Source organism: Ailuropoda melanoleuca, chromosome 3 (genome assembly GCF_002007445.2).
Source record: "Ailuropoda melanoleuca isolate Jingjing chromosome 3, ASM200744v2, whole genome shotgun sequence".
Classification (NCBI taxonomy): domain Eukaryota; kingdom Metazoa; phylum Chordata; class Mammalia; order Carnivora; family Ursidae; genus Ailuropoda; species Ailuropoda melanoleuca.
Genome location: NC_048220.1, coordinates 96108660 through 96131434, shown reverse-complemented (window position 1 = coordinate 96131434; position 22775 = coordinate 96108660). Strand labels below are relative to the sequence as shown.

The window sequence follows — 22775 nt, the reverse complement described above, 5'->3', positions numbered from 1 at the left end:
TGGATGTGCTCATATAGTTCATTAGCAAGATACTCTGTATGATAAATAGGGAAATTAGAAAAGGGGGACTAGCTCAGTGAGTGTAAAAATTTCATTGTAATATCCAAGTATATATAAATAAATGTAGGTGGCATTATGTTTAACTGCAACCTGTACAGTTTTGTTGCAGATTGATAACCATGTTTCCTACATGTTAAAATGTGCTTTCAGTGTATGTATCTAAGCCATGCAAAGACATTTAGAAAGACCACTTTATTCTAGATTTCAGTTGACACTTATTTGATATTTTATTATTTTTACGTGCTTCTTCCTGTCCCTCACCCAAAATTATTTTGTAAATGATAAAAAACCACAGTGAATTAATGAGAACACTCTTGCTATTTTTTTTCTCATTTGGTTCACATTTAGTTGGAGAAAGTAAAAACATTTCTGTTGAAAAGAATCAGTACCACTTCTTCAATTAGGTCAGGGCTTCCTGCCATTTAAAATTGACAGAAAAAGCAAAATGTACCAGACTGCAACACTGGAAATAGAGCTATTAGGCCTTCCCAGGATCTGTGGTCCTAGGTTTGACCTCAAATCCCTTCTGCCTACAACCAGTGATGGTTTGGAGGTGCTTTGAGGGAGTGGCCTCTTAAGAAGGAAAATAGCAGAAATGTCCGAAACACTAAAGTAAGCCTGACACTGTGTTGCAGTTTGGTGCACTAGACCAGCAAAAGAAAGAATCTTGTCCTGAACAAATATTTTTAAAAAATGTTTAGAGGTAGGTTTTATGTAACTGATATGAAGATGATAAACATAGATATAAGATGAATAAAATAGATTTTAATGTGAACATACAGCATATCATAATTAAGGAAATAAAGTAATGTAGAAGGGTGGTTAAGAAAATAAGCTTTGAAGTCAGAAGATCTGGGTTTGCATTCTAGCATGAACATTCACTACCTATGTGACCTTTGGCAAATCTCTCACTCTCTCTAATTCATAATTTATTGAATGATTTGTAAAGCAGATATATTAAGACTATCTCTCACAGACACGTTTGTGAATTAAATTGAATGGTTTATGCAAATTTGTTAGCACATTACTTGGCACCAAGTAAACACTTTAAGAATATTAAATATCATGGCTATTACTATTTCAAAAACTTACTTCAGTCAGATGCAGACACACTTTGAAGGGGTTTATTCCACTAGGTAGAAGAAAAAACAAGAGTGTCATCAATTATCTAAAAGATACAATGTAACAAGACAACATAAAGTAATTATTTCCTTGCCATTAATTTCTTATATTATTTCTTATATTTATTCCTTGGTTTTATGTGCATGTGTTAATGATACCTTAATGGGAAATAATAAACACACTGATAATTTAGAGTTGCAATTGCTGTTTTTGAAGTAGTCAAATTATCAATGTTTTAAATGGCCACAATTTATTTATTAAATTCATTTATTAAAAACTGTCTCAAAGCAAATCATACATATAACATCTGGTAAAAACTGCCTTGTTTTACTTAAATAGGGAATCATAGTATGGACATTTCCATTTCCGTATGTTCACTATAGTTTTAAGATAAACCCAATGATTATTTATAAATATTTATTGTTTTAAAATGTATGGAAATGCTGTGCAGTTGTATCCTGATGGATAGTCACATAACATTTAATCTGAAGAAAGATGTGATTGGCATTGTCCTCAGAGATTATTGTGCAAATGATAACGTTTCAGTAACTGTGATTGAAAAAAAACAATCAGTAGAGTGATTCGGTTGTATGACATTAGATATAGGATATAAAGTTATTCCCATTTGCAGAGGAGAGTAGAAAGAGCTGGGACAGTTTTACCAGGAAGGAAAAAAAAGATGAAAAGATTACATTTCTAGGACCATCAGTCTTTGTTGAATCAAAACAAAACTATGAAATTGCATTTTATATTGTCAGGTGAGAAAACAATACTTCCTAATTGTTAACCCAGGGTTTCAGAACCTTACTGAAGTGAGTTTTATTCTCAGAACTGCTCAGTAAGTAAGTGAATTAATGGATAAGTACATAAGTAAATAAAAATTGAGTAATGTCATATAGGGAAGCTATGATGATCCTCAGTGGATATCTTTAAGAATGCATTGAACTTTGTCCTATCTGAACAGAGTAGGCAACATAAAATGATCTTCAAATCTCTCTTCCTTGAAGACTTATTTCTAAAATCATTTCCCAGTAACATTTCCTTTTAAAAACTAATGATAACCAAGCCCAATTCAGATTGTGGTCGTCAATTTTATTTTCCTGATCATCTATCTCAATCACCTGTCCTGAGTTTCAACCACGTAAGCTGACTGCACTGCAGCATAAGGTCAAGGAAGTCTTCTAGCATCAAAACCCAGTGAGTGGTATAGACTGGCCATTCAGGTTTTTTCTTCACTTTGCCAAGCTCCGCCCCTATCCAACCCCTCCCCCCACCACACACACAACCCCCAAAACAACCCTCCTCTGCTAGAAGTCTCCTCTGCTAGAAGTCTTGGGCAAAATGACTAGGGAGCTCAAAGTTCGGACCTTACTCACCAGAAGAATTACTTGGTAGGCACCTTATCTTTTCAGCGCTTCCTACCTAGTCTGGAGCAAGTACTGAAGGGACAGTTTCCAGAGCTTCGGGTCATTTCAGAAAGGACCCATCTCCTCTCTGCTACAAACACCCATTCACAAAATCCGAAGAGAGAACTACAGTCGCCCCTGGCTCCTTGGAAATTTAGTTAGATTGATGTTGAAACACACCTTCCTTCCCCAAGTGTATAATTATTCGTGGGTGGAGAGCCACCAGGGAGGGTAATAGAGGAGGGCAGGAAAAAAAAAAAAAGTAGAAGATGGTTTTGTCCTGACTTCTAAAAATCTTTTTGTTAATCTTCTCTTCTCCCCCTCTCCCATTTTCCTAATCCGGAGAATGATGGAGTTCGAGGCAAGGGAATGATTCCGGAAATGGAGATATGACTCTCAAACCTAGAAATGATCTGGGTGATTTAAAGTTAAATACTCCTCGTCCTGGGAACCCAGCACAATTCTTATTTAAAGGAGCTCGTGTTTTCTCCTTAATAACATAAACAGACAAACAGTTGCCTCCGGAGATTAAAAACCCGGTTCCGGAGCGCGTTTCTTGCTGTCCTCTAAGCTATAGACGAAGGTGGGGTGGAAAGCGCTCGCAACCTGTGAAAGTGCGAAAGCCTCGAAACCCGGTGGCCAGTTCCCTACTGGCCAGAACTCTTCCCCGCCATCCCTCATCATTCATGACTCCGCAAGACACAGGGACTCAGACATGTGTGTGGGAGTGCGTGAGAGGGAGGCAGGCGAGAGGACAGTGGCTCTCCACATGTGCAAGCCTGCAGCTCCCTGCATTCATTCATATGCATGCAGTGGTTGAATCTTTGATCAAAGCTGGACTAGTTACACGGATCAGTTTTGTTTTGTTTTTTTCTAATGGGCACACCTTAAAATAGTGTTCATGAATTTAAAGTGTGAAAAGGTTCTGAGTGGAGTCCCTAGGTCTCTAACCCTTTCTACCCTTTCCTCCCCCATTTCTACTCCCCATACACAAAAAAGGAAAGCTTGCAGCAGATTGTAGAAGGATTTGAGTCTGCAGCCAGAGAGAAGGGGATTACGGCCAGAGCGGTGCAAGTTAAATTGTGCTGCATATAAAAAATGGGCGGATTGGTCTCCAGATCCAGAGGCTGGTACCACCTTCCTTTCTAAAATAAAATCTCTCTGGCATGAAGTCACCGCCTATTTCACATCCGGTTTGCCCTGGGACGTATTACTACTGTCTTGGTAAAGAGAAATCTTTTGTTGTATAGCTGCAGATCGGATACTGGGAAGCAAATTTGGGTGTGAAATCTTCAGCAAAGGAGCACGCAGAGTCCATGATGGCTCAGACCGAGTGAGTGAGAGGCAGAGCGAGGACCCCCCTCCGCTCCCGGCGCGCCCGGACTCGCGGACTCGCGCTGGCTCCAGGCTCTCCGCGATTTTCTCTCGCACACTTTTCCCGGGTCTTGAGCGATCCTGTGCCCAGAGGGGGCCCGAGGTAAGTGCGGCTTCGGACCGCTACACACTGAGCTTTGAACGTGGCTTTTCCTAGCTGGAGAGACAGGAATGCTAGAGGAAAAAAAAAGAGAAAGAGGGAACAGGACAAGAGCCTGATCCCATAGCAGGTAGAAACAACGAATGTTTTTCTTTCAGGGTGAAAACCGCAGCGATATAGAAGCATTATTTTTCCCCCTCTGTATCTCTTCTTTTCTTTCCCCCTTTCTTAGGCAGATATGAATTTATTCCGCGGGGTGGGTGGTGACATGTTGTTTTGATTTTTTTTTTTTTCAAGAGGGAGCTGGAATGAGCTGGGGAGGGGCTTTGGGGGGCATCGTCTAAAGTTAAGATGCTGGGACAGAAAACCTGTCTTAATGTTCCATTCTAGGGAAGGCACTCTCACATTCTGGCTGCAAAAATGCCTCTTTCCTCCTTTCCAGTGGACGCTGCTAAAATGCCCTCTGGTGTAGGGGTCTCTGGTTCTGAACATGAAAAACTCAACTTATCATTTGATATGGGTGGCATGGGATATGGGTGTTTGGAGGGTGTGTGTCTGGTGGGGGAAAGTGGAAGGTGGAAAAGGGTAAGGAAGCAGCTTAGCATTTCTTTTAAACTATTATGTTTGTATTTGCAAGAAACTTTCTTACTCAACAACTCAAGTGCCATGATAGGTTTGTTTTTCTCTTTCAAATGCCAGAGGAGGACAAAAAGCTATGGTACCTTGTCTTGGGATTTTGTTTTGTTTCATTTACCCCTTCGGGAGTCACCTTTTTTTTTTTTTTATAAAGACCAATAATTATTAATAGGTTAAGAGAAGTTGCTTTTCCTTCATAACAGATGTTGAAGATTAATGCAAGGATGAATTATAACTGTGCAATTTAGATGCAATATTTTAACATAATGATATTTATCCAATATTTCTTGTCATCCGTGCCAAAACCAGTGACTAAATTAAGTAAAAACTATGAAGCTCACAGCTCTTATCTGTAGATCTGGACCATTTCACTCTAAACACATTAATTATGTTTCATTGCTTACATGCCTGTTTGTAATGGTTTTTACTGATATAAATGATCCCCAAGAGTGTGGGAAGCATTTGTGTAGATGCACTTAAAGGCATACTACATTAAACCATAGAGTGGTTAATGAAAAACATGCTTTAAAAGACATGCAATTCATTAATCATTCACTGTACTAAGGAGTATAGGTTCAGGGAAGTGCTAATAAATGTCTTTAACATTTCTCATGTTACAACTGCCATTAAGTATAACACATTAAAGAAAGTGTTACCATATCTGCTCCTTAACCAGGTAGTGCACTGATTTTTAAAAATTGACTCCACAAATAGATCATAATTTTTGAAATTCTCTAAGCTTTCTATACTCCTCCTTTCCTCCAGCATCCCACTATCAAGTCTAAAATTCAACAATCAGATGGTGATTGATTGCACTTTACCTAAGAGGGAAAAAAAATTCCCGTATTCATGCAAAGCAAAGCACTCCAGTTTCCATCTGTTTGAGATGAAACATTTTCTAGCAGCAACCTGGCAGAATTCAAGAGGGCTTAAAAGATATGTGTGGGCATGTTTGTATGCATTTACGTGAGTGTGGTTTGTGTGTATGAGAGAGATCAGCACATGGCTTGACTGTAAAGTGTGTCCTTTAGCCTCAGAGAAGCATTAGTGAGCGTATTTAACAAGGCAATCAGAGGCAGAGAATATAAGCACGACTTCGGCATTCAACAGTGTGTTTCCTATGTTGTTTATTTTTTTGAAAAAAGATAAATACGGTTGCTTTTGAAATCAAGGTATATCCAGAATTCAAAGATGAATTCAGTCATCGAAGCATATTAGCCTACCCCAGCTCAGCTTCAAAATATGTTCTCCCCATTATAGACACCAGCTTAAAAATTTCAATGCACAGTTCAGGCGTGGAAACTCCAGTCAGAAAGGTCAAATTTTTAGATGATAAACAACAAGAAGAGAGTAATTCGCACTATATTGGAAATATAAAACCTAGAGAAAAAAAAAATCACAGTTTTTATGTTGAGGAATATTGTCACCTGAAAGCATTTCAACTTGTATTCTTTTACAGGAGAAATTAAGACACTGATATATTTCTGAATGGAGAAATGGAAGGGAAAGTGGAGAATGGATGGGCCAGGTTTCCATTGCTTCCAATGAGGTGTCATATCCCAGTGAGGTCATTTCCTGACTTCAAAGCATTCATCTGAACTGCCTCAGTCAGCCCCAGTGGTTCTAACCTGATGTTTCTTGCAAGAGACATTGATCTCTACTTGTTCTACTTTTCAGCTGCACAAGCCCGCGATGAAGAAAAGTCCGGGTCTCTCTGACTATCTTTGGGCCTGGACCCTCCTTCTGAGCACATTGACTGGAAGAAGGTGGGGGCACTTTATTTTAAATCTGCATGAGGATTTCTGTAACTTTTCATTTATTCTTTCAGGGGGAAGAAAATTGTCCTTGGATGAATTCATGACTAAGGGAATTCAAAAAACTTAACGGCAATAAAATCCCAACTAAGAATAAAGAAGAGCAGTATGAAAAAATAGCCATCTATTTGCATGATGGTTAGAATACACTTAACACGCTTTTGTTAAAGGAATGTATTAATTCAACATTTAAGTCTTAAATTAAACTTTTCACTGTTCAGTTGTAACTGAATGAAATATGTGGGTTCCTAATTCATAGAGAAAGTTACCCCAATTAATGTCTGCATACTCTATGAGTTGATTTTCCAACAAGAAAATTTCTAGCCAACTGTAAAGATCATAGAGTAACTTGCGACTGTATGAAAGTGGAAAGTTTAAAATAATATTTGTAATTTGAAAGTCCTAAGTCTCTATAAATGCGTGTGCATATTATGTTTTGAAACCATTCTTTGTATAATCGATAGAGGCAGAATATACCGAACAAATATTTAAGAACATTACATAAAATCGAACTTCTCCATTTAAGCGTAACTACTGTGGGGACAAGTTATGAGAAAAATTTAATAATATGCTTAACTGTACTCAGAAATTTGCTAATGATCAAATCAAGCATATAAACATATTATAGTAGCAGTGATTAAAGTGACCGAATATTTCAGATTCTTCTCTATCTGCTTTAATACTTCTTGAATGCTCTACTCCTATGGCCCTTAAGAAAGTCTTAGACATATTATAAAAGCCTAAGGTCCTTCAAGATGTAATGGAAAGTGAACTCTTAACAAGTTAAGGCGGAGAGAAATAGTCTGGAAAGATAAGAATAGATTCTTTTTTAATTGAGAAGTTGTTTTTATTTTTTGCTGTTGTGTATGGTAAATAATGACTACCAGATGAAGAGGAGAGTCACTATTTCCAGATACTCTTAACCTGAGGAGTTAAATGTTCTCCATTGCTTTTGAAAAATTATATGAAGTGTTACTATTGTAATGACCTGTAGATGGAGTTAGTGCACAGTGTTTTATTATATAGTGGTTCATATGGAATCAAAATCAGGTACTGCAACTGACATTTCTCTTCAAATTATATATTCAGTTTAGGAAACCTTACGTTGGCGTTAAGTGTTTAAGAGCAATAAACAATCTTGATCTTTATCCTGGGGTTATTCTCTGACAGCTATAACTGGACATAGTGAATTAGAAGTGGAGATGAAGAATAACCTGATTAGAAAATCACAGGAAATAAAGATTACTATTCCAGTTGGGATAGCAGAAATAGTTTTCTGGGAGGGAGGGAAAAGTCTCTATTGGCATTTGCATTCTGATGCATACAATTTGTAGAAACGACATTTATAAGATAAAACCAGGGATGAAAGCTTTTCCTGAATTTGGTATAAGCTTCAACACACAGAAAATGCCGGAAAAGGTAATCGACGACTGCATATTCTAGGAATTGTATCCAGAATCGAATTGTGCTCTGTCACTCACCCCATCTCATCTTTACCCCTTCTTACTTTGCTGCTTTCTTCCTTAGACTGCTTGATGAGGCCCTCCTCACAACTTAAAGTGTCCTAGCATTTCTTTTCCACTTTATCACCATGACCTTCCAATATCCTTGAAAGATGCATGCATGGCAGTTCATTTTGTGATGAGTTTTTATAAATAATTGCATTTAGACAACTATTTTTGCTTTACTGGTATCATCTGCTATTGAGACATCCTGGAGGACACAGAACTCCGTGAAAATTTGATTTCAAAAAACTAGTAAGATGTTTAAGTTTGCCAAAGGAGAGTGAACTGTCAATCTGTATGGTATTAATGTTGAATTTTGGAGAATGGAAAATTGTTCCATAGAGTTGCATTTCATATATTTAACATCATGAAGAGCTTTTAGTTATAATAGCTTTAATTATTGAATTAAAATTTTATCAGAAAAATGGCCATTGAATTTTGCCAATATAAAAGTAATTACCTTTTTAAAAATAGTTTTTGTTTTTGAAATGATACTTTCATTATATTTCTTGTTCCTGTCAAATAAGTGGATCGTGGTTTCAGACGTTACTGTTTTTTTTACATTGATCAGTAATATAAACACACACGAGTGAAGCCAAAAGCATATTAAACAGAGAATATGAAAGTGATATATTTGTGGCCCTTCTTAGTTTACACTCTGTATTCAATTTTTTTTAACTCAAGGTCAGAGCTATCACTGAAATATATCAGTGAGTGTGATCCACTCTGAGATAAAAAAAAAACTCTTCTCTCAAAGGATTTTGGAGGTGTCATCCTAATCATTACATAAAATATGATATAATGACCATAAATGATAGTGTGATTGATATAAGATATACACAATATTTGAACTGTGGTCACTATGTGGTTGAAACTCAAAGACTAGTAATGGTAAGGGGTAAAAACTACACCTGCAACTAGAAAGATTTAAATAGGAACAATTACTCCATTACAGAAGAATAGAATTAAAGTTTTACACTAAAAGTTGAAGAAAACAGGGTTCTAGGTCAAGCTCTGCTCACAGATTACTGTGTTTTCTGAAAACACTAATCCCACACTACAGTTCAGTAAACCACAAATTAAGAATATTGGACCATATCTTTTCAAGGTATCTTTTACCTCTAAGGCAGAAATGACAAAAATTCAATTAATTAGAGGTTTGAATAGACACGTTGTAAAAATCAGTTCATAAAATTTAAGGGGAATGGAAATTACACACTGATTTGAAACTATAATTATCCTAAGAAACAAGTTTTAACTATTTTTCTCACCTAAATATCCTGAAAGAACATCAAAAGAGCAAATATAGATATATGTAGATAGATATATAAAGTAGATAAAGGAAGTGTATGTTGGTAGGTGAAATCTTAAGCCAATGCTACACATTAAATGAAAGCAAAACTAATTTGATAGCTCAAAAATACGTATTTTTTTTTAATTTGGGAAGAAGGTTGCCAGACTTTTTTTCCTCCCTAGCACGCATTAACATTCTTACCCAGAGAAAACATGCATTATAGCATTGTGTACATGCTGAGATTTATATATGCAAAGAAACAGAACTCATTTCCTGTAATTTTCCTTCCTAGTTAGAAATATTAGAATAAAGAGCTTATCATGTGTGATAACAAATATGAGAAAATGGTAAAAATTAAAATATGACTTTTTTTTTTTTTACTTTGCCCAAAAGAATAATCAAATTAAGATTCAATAGAAAAGAAAGTAGGAAAATCCAAGGAAGGCTTTATTTGGAAAAATGATTTAATAGAATTGTATAATGTGGATTATTACCTGCCTTTATGTTTTTTTCAGCTATGGACAACCCTCATTACAAGATGAGCTTAAAGACAACACCACTGTCTTCACCAGGATTTTGGACCGACTCCTAGATGGTTATGACAATCGTCTGAGGCCAGGATTGGGAGGTGAGTTGCATTATTGTGTTTTTATTTTAGAGAACAGTATCAAATCTTTACTGATGAAGCCTTGCTTTCATTCTAAACGATAAAGTAATAAGAATGGCAGCATGTAGTTTAAGGACTAATCCTATTTTTAATGGATTGCTCAATGTTAATTCAGTTTACTATGGTAGTTCTGTGCACATACCTATATGTAGTAAAAGGCAGAATCAGATATCTCATAATTACATTAAAAAATGTTGCATTTACTTGGCAATCATAATGTTTTCTATGCAATGATGTTTGATTATCCAGGGAAAAAGTGAAGATAATATTCTTCCTTCCAGCCCAAAGACTACACCTACTTCATTTGGCATTGCTACGTTTACATTGAAGTCAAGTAGATTATCTCTGAGCCTGATGCTCTAAACATTTATTTTGGAATATTACATATTGATCTACTGTTTTGCATTAGATTAGCACCAACTCTGGGATAAAAGGTGAATGAGATAGATGATAATTTTTTTAACCATGCATTTGAACTTAAACCCTAATTTTCTATAGTAGAAATATGTTTTTCTTTGTATACCAATTAATTGGTTACACTAATGGGTTTCTACTTAGGAAGAAAAAAGCACTTAATAATACAATATTTATAACAATAAGAGTAAATAGTGCTAGACATTACTCACTTATTTGAATAACCATTGAATNCTCACTTATTTGAATAACCTTTGAATAAGATAATCAACCGATCTTATTTAGTTAAACAGAGGCTCATGAAGCCAAAACAAATTATTGATCTCAGCTAAAACAAGGGAAGCAAGGCAATAAATTATTGTTTAAAATCACACAGGAAACTAAGGTGAGAATCTGTGATTCCCAGTTATAGCTAATTAATGCTGCATCTTCTCTGAAGCATTTGTTAAAAAACTATTAAATAGCAATATTAAAATTACAATTAAATGGCAGTATTAAGAAAGTCATCTCTTCTTCACTTAGATAGCAAATACATACAAAAAATAAGAAGCTTAAGAATCCAAGTTTTGATTTTAAAACTGAATAGTAGCCTGGATTTAGAGTCTTTTTTATTTTTTAATATTGTGGGTAGCGTAATCACCTGGATGTGGATCATAGGTCTGTTTTGAGGTTGCCAAACACCATTAGTGTCTCAGGGGTTTAAGAGGAATTGCTTTGTCAAAGACAAGACTCAAATATATGTCAGAGGCCTTACCAGGTGTCCTTTCTTGTCAATTTCAAACAGCCATTCTTCCACATGCTATACAAATTCCTTCAGGTTTCAATTCCACCCATTACTGCCTTCTGAGAAAAAAAAAAATCTTAAGGAACAAAACGTATTGGTCATAAAATGGAATGCATAATTGAGTATGTGATGTATTATAATAATATTTGTGCATATCTAAACTTCTAAATTGGCTTTAGGAAAATTGTTCTTAATTCATAAAATTTGAAATAAATTGCAAAGACTGCAGGTAGGGAAGGAATGTACAAAAAGAAGATCCAAGACAGTGATATAACTTTTAAAAAGTAAGGCTTTCTAAAGTACTAATGGGCATGTGTCTGATTCCTTTACTTCCCACTCTATGATATCAACCTTTGCTAAATCAACAGAATTTTATAATGCATCTAGGAAACATTGTTTTAGGAAATCCCTCTTAATACTTTAACATGTGAATACGAGTATCCTCTATAAGCTCTTTGTGTAATTTTCGGTTTGTAAAGAATTTTAAACACACAGGCACACACCTTTAATGATCAGTTGTATTGTTGTTTGGAGTATAAGTAACGAACCCAGGACTGCTCCTTTACATTTAATTATATATAATAATTCTTAGATACATGTGTATGTTAACTCTTTAATTACATGTAGTGCAAGCAGGAAGCATTTTACCTACTTCTCATCTGCACACCTGGACCTTGGAGAGCCACAGAACTTGAGGATATATAATGTAGACAAAGAATGAGTTGAAAAGCTAGTTTTCAAGAACTGAAATTAATGCTAGATCTGTTAACAGAAACAACTGCATTGATTCAACGTGCAACATTACTATTTTGGTAGAATCTACTTTTAATATCTATTTAATCCCCCCAAATAAGAAAAATAGACATGTATTTAAAGAACAGAAATAGTAGTTGGCCAAATGTAGTCGAAGTACATTCCTTTTAATTGAAATAGATATAATGTGCTATGATGATAGAGAATTCAGGGACTTAAGAAAATTTAAAAGAATGGATGTGCTTTAATCTTTGCTAAAGATGACTTTTCTGATATCTATGATTCCTGGAAACAGTGATTTTGAGGATATGGTAGACAAAACAAGTTAAAAAGTAGCTCAGATATTTGCCTGTGTTTCTATTTTATGTATCATTCTCAAATGTACTGCAATTAAATATGATAAATTTGACAGTTCTGAGCAAGCTTTAATACTAACTTAATTTTGTTAAAATTTTTTGGAGTGCATCTTTTAACCTTAAGGTGTTTATTACATGTATCTCCAGAGTCGTCAGTATTTTTATATGCATTTTGAGAATGTCTCTCCGTCTTTAGAAAACTATACCTTAAAATATTACAGTTTTTAGGTATTTTCAAAAGCATAATCAGCTACAGCATTAGAAAAACATTACCATCTTGCTTTCTGGATGCTATAAACTGAAATTATTGAATACATATTTCTCTGTAGTTATTTAATTTCATTTCTTTACCATAGATTTCTGCTAAGTATGACATACATTCCAGTAGATCTCCATTGCAGAAATGGACCTGTTTTGTTGTTGTTGTTGTTGTTGTTACATGATCCATTTACTTTTTTATCCACCAATTTTCATAGATGAAAAGCCCATGTAGAGCAAATACTTGAAAGATATCATTAGTTTGTAAGAGGGTAAAAGTTTCCTCTTAACAGCTTCATGATCACCATTGAGATAATCTTCTCTTGCAAGAGAAATGGGTCCACTGTCTTCTCCATTATGACAAAAGTCTGGTTTTATAAAAAGAATTAACGTTATACAGAAGGCAGGGATATTTTGTTCTGAATATTCTCAGAAGGTATAGAAATGTGATAAGCTGAGACTCTAGACTAATGGGAGAAACTCTTTATGTGCAAATTCATCATGACCTGTTTTTCAGAAAAACACACTGCCACCCGAAGGCATAGCAATACTCTTTGGAGATACACACCCTGGGTCCAATAACTAAGAAACAAAATATATAACTTGGTTCATCTAGATGATAGAAACCAGTTTGGAGATATTGTTACACTATTTTAAAAGTCTACCTTTTCAGAGCCCAGAGAGTAATCCTGAGAAGATGAAAATGAAAGGATAACATAAAGAGAAATCTCTGGGAAGGGACTTTTCTTTTTTTTTTAAATAGAAGAGTTGAAGAGGAATACAATGCGTGGAATTCTAGTGATGTAATGTACTCTATTCAGGAACTAAAGAGAACGATAATTTGGCCATGTTCATATTTTAAATACAAAGTTAATGAAGAACCTTTAAATAGACTTGAATTGAAATAATCAGTAGCCAGAAAATACAAGTCAAATTGTCAGAAATTGTGGAAGTCATTCTCATTTAAAAATCTTCTTTTTTTTTTTTTTTTTTTTTTTTTTTTTTTTTTTTTTTTTTTTGAGGGCAAGGTGTTGAGGGCTATTTCTTCCTTACAGCCAGGGACTAAAGAATGTTTTTGAAAGGCTATTGCCTAAAGTCTGGTCAGTACAGAAGAATAAAATAGTTGGGGGAGGGGAAAAGGTAAAAGCCAGAAAGAATGTCAGGATAGAAAAGAAAAGGTTAGAGAAGAAAGATGAGCAAAAGGGGACATTGAAAATAAGTAGAGGGAAGTGAGAGGGATAGAAAAGGTGAAGGAGAGCAACACAGAGAAAATACTAAAGGAGGGGGACCTGTGTTCTAAAGATGGGTAGGCTCAGGTGTTCCTTGATTAATCAAGATTCTTCTCATTTTAAATCAGGACCAAACCAAGCACGTTCTGAGACAATTCATTTTCCGAAGGTTTCTCCTTATTGACTGTGATTAAAATATACTAAAGAAGCCTGAATTTTCTCCATCTTCCTAAAAAGTTAAATGATCCAGCCCCTGAACTGCAACCATCTAAGTCAAATTTCGGCCACCATCACACTGGTTCCCCCTGCGCTCTAGGTGGGGGCAAAAACAACCTATCAACACAGATCCCAAACTTAATTCTGAAGGGAGGTTTCAGGTTTTTAAGGATAAGTAATGCCCTTCCAGTGACATCTTACCCTTTCCTTTTGCCCAGCCTTATATACAGGCTACACTTTATCGATGATATGACAAAATCCTAGGGTGAGTTGGGTTGACATGTGCAGTTTATTGTCTGGAACATACCACCAGGCTGAGGGGTAACCATTCCCCCTGTTCACAGGCTTCTTCTTAAGCGTCTTGTTTACAAAAGACCTTTTCTTCTATAAATAATTTTATTTCACTCCTTGGAAAACTGATTAGGATAAAACCATTTTTAAATAGAACTCAAACAGGATAGCGCCAAGGGAATGAGATCTTGGCTGAGCCACATTTTCAAGGGACTGTAGAACTTTTCACTCTCTCCCTCCCTGCTGATGGTAGTTTCTGGAAATATTCTAAATTTCTAAATATTGCCTTAGGTTTAATCTCAATAAAAAATATATAGGATGATGAATGTCTCTCAAAGATTTTATCCTAAAATCATAAAGATGAAGATGGTAAAGGAAAGTGAGTGAATGCATACCATCATGCGACAAACCCAGGTGGATGGGAGGAGAAGTAAATAAGTAAATGGGTAGATAGGAATGTAGGTAGATGATGGACTTTATTTATCCCTACCATACCCTTAACAGATATTTAGTAAAGATTTTCTTCTTTTTCCTGTTAGTCATATGGAGTTAGGTTTTTATTTATTTGTTTGTGCCATATTTTCCTTGAATGTAAGTTAGATGGATATTTGTAACTGGAGTAGAATTGGGTTTTTCTCTCAAGGTATTTTAGCACTAACATAATGTTTAACTATCATACTTCAAAGCAGACTTTCTCCTTGTCTTCCTAATTTTCCCAATTTCGGATTTGTAATGCTATATAAGACCAATTATTGCAAGAGACCTCAGCTTTTTTTTTTTTTTAAAGAATTTATTTATTTATTTAACAGAGAGATAGCCAGTGAGAGAGGGAACACAGGCAGGGGGAGTGGGAGAGGAAGAAGCAGGCTCCCAGTGGAGGAGCCTGATGTGAGGCTCAATCCCAGAAAGCTGGGATCACGCCCTGAGCCAAAGGCAGATGCTTAAGGACTGCGCCACCCAGGCGCACCGGAGACCTCAGCTTTAAGATGTAAACATCTCCAGCTAAGCAAGGTGACTGGGTTGGATATCCATGCAGCNGGCAAAGTGGTGTTGACTCCTTTCAGAGTTAGCTTGGGGTCTTCACTTATGGATTTGTTTGTTTGTTTGTTTTTGCATCAAAATAAGTAAAGGTGNTGAGGCTCAATCCCAGAAAGCTGGGATCACGCCCTGAGCCAAAGGCAGATGCTTAAGGACTGCGCCACCCAGGTGCACCGGAGACCTCAGCTTTAAGATGTAAACATCTCCAGCTAAGCAAGGTGACTGGGTTGGATATCCATGCAGCTGGCAAAGTGGTGTTGACTCCTTTCAGAGTTAGCTTGGGGTCTTCACTTATGGATTTGTTTGTTTGTTTTTGCATCAAAATAAGTAAAGGGAAACCTAAGTGCCTTGGAAAAAAAGCAGATTAACTTCTGGGAAATTTTGTGTAACTTTGTAAAGTTTAAGTGACTAGGGGATAGATAAAGCAGCACCATTTAATTCTTTTTCAAAATTCAACTTTGTTCTATTTTAGGATTATAAAGTATCCAATATTCATGTAATTTTAAAAATTATTATTAATTTATAATTTATGTATTTAAATTCTATTATTATTATTTTTATTTTTGTTGGGTGTGATGCTGAGATCAGAGGCAACCATCTTATTCATGTTCAACTGAAGTTAACACACACATTTTATATTTCTATTAAACAGCCAGAATTTCAAAAATGAGGATGAACTAGTAAGAAGACAATGCGATGGCTTTTGACAGAATAAAAAATTCTAAATTGCTAACAATATCCAAAAAAATTTATAAAGTTAGATTCATCTAGTATTTTTTGTTGGTGGAAGTGGTGTTATATTTACTTTACCAGACCATGGCTTTAGTATTATCTTTTGAAATTTGACTCTGGATCCTTCATTCTGAATTTGCTGTAGCCTTATCTGGTGCTTTTAATGCCAGGTGTGGGGCAGATACTCAGACTCTGACATAATGCAATCCATTTCCACAGAAATACTATATCTAGACATTCCATAATTCAGTTGAATTTTTGAGAAAAAGCAGTTACCGAAAACCCAAGAGGAATTGTTAAAATGAAGAGAGAGCACCTTTTAACCTTTACTGGCTGAGATCTCCAGTCAGCTCCTGAAGCCAGCTTGTCTAATGAATCCAACTTAGATACCCAAAGGAATGTTGTAGCATGTTTAGAAACTTTCTACTCTCATCTTTTCCTGTTGTATATAAATCATCGACTGATCAGTGCCAAGAATTTCCTGAGGTAAAATGTAGCCACTGAGACTATGCTCAAGTTATAAAGACTAAATTATTAGTAAACAGCTGTGGTTTATTTTCTGTGCAATTACTTTTGAACTTTTTCTAGTTTTCATTTCCCGTCTTGATTCTAGAACCAATGTAGAATATTTTTTCAAATGTTTTGTGTAGATGATTTTTTTTCAGGTAGAGTCTGAATTCCTTACTTGAAAAATAATGTTGTAGTGTTTCTGAGATGAGAAACTCTGCCATTTTGGAAAACTAAAGAGAAAACAAAGTCCTAAGTGGATGCCATATTCCTCCAAAGATTGCTATAGTGTTAGTCTTATGTAACTAAAATGCCGTGATGGGAACAGGAAGTATGATGCCTCAAAGCTATTATAGGTTATACAATTTTGATCAAGACTTACATAGACCAAAAGAAACCCATTCCTCCAACACAGCCATCATATTCTCTATAGGTTACCTCCTCCGAATAGAAATTGCCTATAACATAAGGAGGGAAGGAGGGAAATTCTCAATGGAAATGAGATTAATCTCTGCCACAGTAAAATTTACCTTTTTTTTTTTTTCTCCCCTGGAAGATGCTCGTATCATTTGAGTACTTGGAATCTGAAAACACAAAAGTATCAGGGATTGGTTAGACACCTCGAAATGTGGGTTTCTACTCCATATCCAAATTTAGTAACTGAACACAGCCACAGTTAAGTAGCTCTACATATCAGCTAGGGAAATTTGCCAATTATTTTAAAGAATTTAGGTAATGGAAATGAAGGACAGAGAACAAAAATGTTGCCCCAGGCAGATTGGCAGGGAGCTGAAACATTGTCCGACCCAGGAGTACACACTGATGGTTATGTAGGGATCCCAGAATATTTTCAATTTCCAAACAGGACCATTTCCAAGTGGGGTTTTAAGGTATACTTTATTATGATGACTAATGTTAGTCCATTTAGTCTCCATACAGTGACTGCTTCTGTGAATTAATAGATACGAAGTAACTTAAAGGAGGCAATAAACCTCCTTCATAAGTTATAAGACCGCAGAACAGGGCCTGGTGAATATTACTCTGAGTTCCTCAGTAGACAGCATTTCCAGTGAAAATATGGCCAATACCATATTAAATAAATTGTTGTGATAGGCATTCCTAATAAAACACCACCTATAATTCTTCATTGTTGATTCCCTATTCCATTTTTTTATTACACTCTTAGAATGCGTTATTCACACAGCATCAGCTATCTTCTTAAACTGCAAGTACCATCACTTCACTTCATTACCCAAAGGCTTCTTATTGCATTAGAATAAAGGTCAACTCCTTAATGAAATGCACAAAGCTTTTTATGTGTGGCCCCACTTGCATCCAGAGTGTCATCTTATACCATGATCGTCAGCATCACCAGGCTCCAGATATATTATATTATTGAACTTTCTGTTTCTTTTTTTAAAAAATATTTTATTTGTTTGAGAGAGAAAAAGAGAGAGAGCACACAGGTGAGTGAAGGGGCAGGGGACAGGGAGAAACAGACTCTCCACTGAGCAGGGAGCCTGATGCAGGGCTCAATCCCAGGAACCTGGGATCATGACCTGAGCCGAAGGCAGACACTTAACCAACTGAGACACCCAGGCACCCCTAGACTTTCTGTTTCTTAAACATCACACATTTATTCTCACCTCAGATCTTTTATTTTTAAGATTTTATTTATTTATTTGACAGAGACAGAGACAGCCAGCGAGAGAGGGAACACAAGCAGGGGGAGTGGAAGAGGGAGAAGCAGGCTTCCAGCAGAGGAGCCTGATGTGGGGCTCGATTCCATAGCGCTGGGATCATGCCCTGAGCCGAAGGCAGACAGACGCTTAACTGCTGTGCCATCCAGGCACCCCTTTCACCTCAGATCTTGTTCTTTCCTCTCCTCCTTTAATTGTCTTTCCCTTTCTGCTCATCCCTGAATTTTTCTCATCATTGAGGTCTCAGTTCAAAGTTATTTCTTCAAAAGACATTCATTCAGAGCATTTATAGTGATCTGAAATGAATTAGTATAATTTGTGTATGTGTTTGTATATAACTATATATGTAATTATATCCATCCCTTTCCTATCATCTACAAATCTGTGTTTCTAATCTGTCATCTATTTATCTATCCTATCTATGTTTCTAATCCATCTAAAATAAGTCTTCCCCAAGACTGTAAGATGTGCTACAGAATAGAAACGTTTGCACTTTCGTTCACCAATGCGTTACTATTACTTAGAGCAGTGCCTGTCTGGCACATAGGAAATGCTCAATAAACATTTGTTGGTTAAATTAATATACCTAACACATACATCTCAAAGTGTTTTGGCATCTAATCTTGTTCCACCCTTACTCTAGTGTGATGTAGTCGACCGTGCAGGTGTTATTTCTTCACTGAAAAGGCGAGAAAACAGACTCAGAGAGATGAAAGGATTGTACCTAAAATCACACAGCTTGTTCTCCAGGAGAACCAGAGTTAAAATCTAAGTGTTTTGACTTTTAATCCAATGTGCTTACTACTTACTATACTATACTGCTTTTCTCATTTCTGCCTCAAGCACTAATCATCTTTTTGAATTATCACTTCAAAACATCTGTTATTTCAATACTTATCAGCAGGATATCAACATTGTAAAAAATCTCTGGTAAAAACAGATTTACTACAGTCTAACAGCTGTAGAGTGTATAATATAATATGTGTATATATAGGTACATATATGTGTGTATATATAAAACATAAATATATATAAATCATATATATAAAGCACATAAAGCACTTAGATATATGTATATAAAGTATATCTTTGAAGGATATGCTTCTTTAAAGACTGATTTTAATTGGTTTACTTATCATCAAAAATTTTATTTACATTGATGTACTATTTTAAGATATCCCAAGTCACTATAATAATCATCACCATCATTATAATCTCATTTTACACTATTCCAGGATTATCCCTCTGACACTTGAACATGTATTAAATTTATACAAATTTTAAAGACTGTTTTTTTTTTAATAATGGACAGGGAAGGATTATTGTGAAGAAAATACTTTAAAAATTATTTGCTAATTAATCTGCTCTTGAACATTTCCTCCAACTGAGTTATTTTAATTGATTTCCATTTTCAGACAATTTCCTAGTTACATAAGGGGTTCATTCATGTTTAACTTTGGATAACTGTAAAATCACTCTAGCTGAACTTCATTAGAAGTTCCTGACTCATGTTGTGTGGTCTTAAATAGAATATTTTGAAACATGAAGGTATCTTCACTTTTCCTCATGTGATCCATAGAAAGGTTTTGAGTACTTTCTAGGTATTTCTAGTAACACTTTCGAGTCCAGTGCTGAGTCAATAAAGTCTAGTATTAGAGCACACGATTTGGATTTTAATGTTCTAATGCTCCTTAAGTAATAAATAATTCCTGAAATAATAAATAACTTTCTAAAATTATATATATCCCCTTCATGGGGATTTATTGGGATTTCAAGTTGGAAAGGAGGGGGAAAAGATGCCTAAATTTTCCCAGAACTGGGAAAAAGAAGGTTCCTCAACAATTAGGTATCAGCCAAAGCACATACATATGAGCATATCTTCCATCTAAGCCTGGTCCTGGATCTAAAGAGGTCTTGATTTCAAACCATCATTTCTTTGCTGAAAAGGCAAGTTAACCATGTCACTTTTTACAATTTGACAGTCCTCTATCTTGAACCTTTGCACTCTGAATCATAAATATTCTGTCTAAAGAAGAATGATTTCACGTATAACTAAGGAAATTGCTGGTGAGCTGTAGTGAAAGACAGACTTTTGGTCCAAGGAACCAATTTCTTGTCACTGAAATTGTACTCAACTAAATGAGAATGTGATTTGAGGATAATCATTTGAATTAAAAAAAAAAAAGAAGGAAAGGAATACATCAAGATACTAGCAGTAGATTTATATGAATGATGGTATTCTAGGGGAGGTTAATTTTTTTCAATTTTTTTTTGAAATTTTCAAAGATACTATCAAATTTTTAAAAAATTTAAGTAAACAACATGATAAATTACATTAGCCTTTTGTTTACTGTAAAGCTTTTGTAACACTTTAGGGTAACATTCCCAGATAAGTTTGGGAAATACGGGGGTAAACAAGGTGGATCACATTTATTTAAAACATGATTTCTTAGAGACATTGGCATGCTAATTTTCATGATGAGTCTTCCAGAGGCATACATAATAAGCAGAGTTTTTCAGCAATGGAAACTGGCCACTCACAAACAGCTGATGACAAATCAAAGAAAACTGTTTGGCTATGTGGCAAGGAAAATATGTTGGAGGGAAAAATACAGAAAGTGTTGTTCCCTTCCTCTAATTATCTTATCCCAAGTTCCAGATGGTTTCCTGAATCTCATTGCACAGTCCTCCTTTCTCTTCTGGTGCCATCACCCATCTCTTCCATTTGGTAGTTGAGTGATCACTGCTGTGTCTCCTGCACCCCTCCCCACCCCCACCAGGCAACCTTCAGTTTGGGGACTTGGAAATTTTGCTACTGTAACCTTAGGGTTTGTGAATATGTTTGGAGGAGAAACAGAATGAACAGAGAGCAAAAATCAGAAACTCTTTAAGGATATCTGTATGATTAGAGTGCATGGTGCAAAGGCCATCTGAAGGACTCAGGTGAGGGCTCCCGGTCAGGGTACATGCCTTGGAATATCACAGTGGTGACTTTTGGGAAATATCGGAGGGAGATAACTCGTAGAAAATAAGGTGAAGCACTTGAAGATGATGAACTGGTATGGTAAATATACTTAGGGGCAAGGATAGATAAAGGATTAAAGAAATAGAATTTTAAAGTGTGATTATAGCCATTTGTGTGAACTGCTTTACATTTATGCCTAATCTTTCTATATGGCACACTAACAATTGTGTATGGCAGTAAATGTGAATAAACTTAACTGTGTTTTACATTCTATTTTATTAGTACAGTAATCTTTATAAATAGGCTTTTTAGTCTTTATAATTTGTTAGTTATATAGCATCATCATTTACTAACAATTTAAAAACAGCAGGGGGAAATAGCCCATATATTTGGCAAGTGGATATCTCACTTCTTTAGAGCGCTTTATCATGCTAGATAAAACAGATTGGTTGCTCTTAAAACATCTGCCAAGCCAATTTTTGTAAAGCTAGCTACCTTGGGGAGTTACCTTGAATTGCAGAAATTATGCCCTCCCCACACTCAAGAAATAGATAATGGTGATAAAGGAGTTCAGGAAAGCTGTCCCATACTGCCAAGCACTTGCAAATATGCAGACAGGGATTCATACATAGTTCCCAAATGAACATGCATTTAATAGTAGATCCTTGCCACAGAAGTAAAAATGAAAGAATGGTCATAATTTTAATTCTGTAGATGTTACCCAGATCTGTAAGATATTCACAAGTCTTACAGTTTATAATCTGCAGGGAATTAAAACTCAACCTTAGAAACAAAATTAGGTTGAATCAACCACTTAGAAAAATAAATAAAATAACAGGAGGATCCAACTCTTTCAAGATTTATGTAGAAGGAAAATAGAGACATTAATTCTCTTTGATCACATAATATAGGGTGTTTTTAATTGCAAGAAGTTGATCGCTGTAAATAATAAGAAATAAAATTATTTCCAATAAGGAGCATACCTGGGACACCAGGAATTAGGGTGAAAATATGCCCAGTTCTCTATTATCTGCTGTCTTTCTTTTTGTACTTTTTTCATGCCGATAAGTGCATATTTTATCATATCAAAGGCTCCTTTGCTTGAACTAGAAAGGAAAATCCTGAAAGAGAAAAGACAAAAATGAGCTCAATTAATAAAATAAATTCTAGCTTTTGGGAATAGATAGCATGCATTTTCTTTTTATTATTGTTTTAATTCAAAGTCAGCCCTGGCATTCTAATAAAGTGTAAGCTCTAGATGGAGTCTTAAGAAATAACATTTAAACTAAGAAAAAGAGTTGGGCAAGTAAAAAATACCTATGGAAAGAGGGTGCAGGAGAGAAAGAGAGATGTAAGCACTGGGAAAATGACTGCAGAAGATGCAAGGATGGAGATAGCCAGAAGAGGCCAATGGTTACTCCAAGCCAAGACATTGCTGACGGCTGTTCCTTTCAAGTTATACAGTTGCTATAGAATGTTAACGCTGACTTTGGAAGGAAGTGAGTTCTAAAAACACAGCTCAGTTTTCTTTGTTTCAAACTATGTCCTCCATTT

General features: G+C 35.6%; 1 protein-coding gene across 1 annotated transcript in view; it reads left to right on the top strand.

Moving 5' to 3' along the window:
- Positions 1-3635: 3635 nt before the first annotated feature.
- GABRA1 (gamma-aminobutyric acid type A receptor subunit alpha1) overlaps positions 3636-22775 on the top strand; it is a 59042-nt gene continuing 39902 nt past the window's right edge. The window contains exons 1-3 of the mRNA XM_002912520.4: positions 3636-4065; positions 6376-6464; positions 9827-9939. Coding sequence (XP_002912566.1) covers positions 6391-6464; positions 9827-9939 — 187 coding nt within the window. The 5' untranslated portion in view covers positions 3636-4065; positions 6376-6390. The remainder of the gene's footprint in view (positions 4066-6375; positions 6465-9826; positions 9940-22775) is intronic.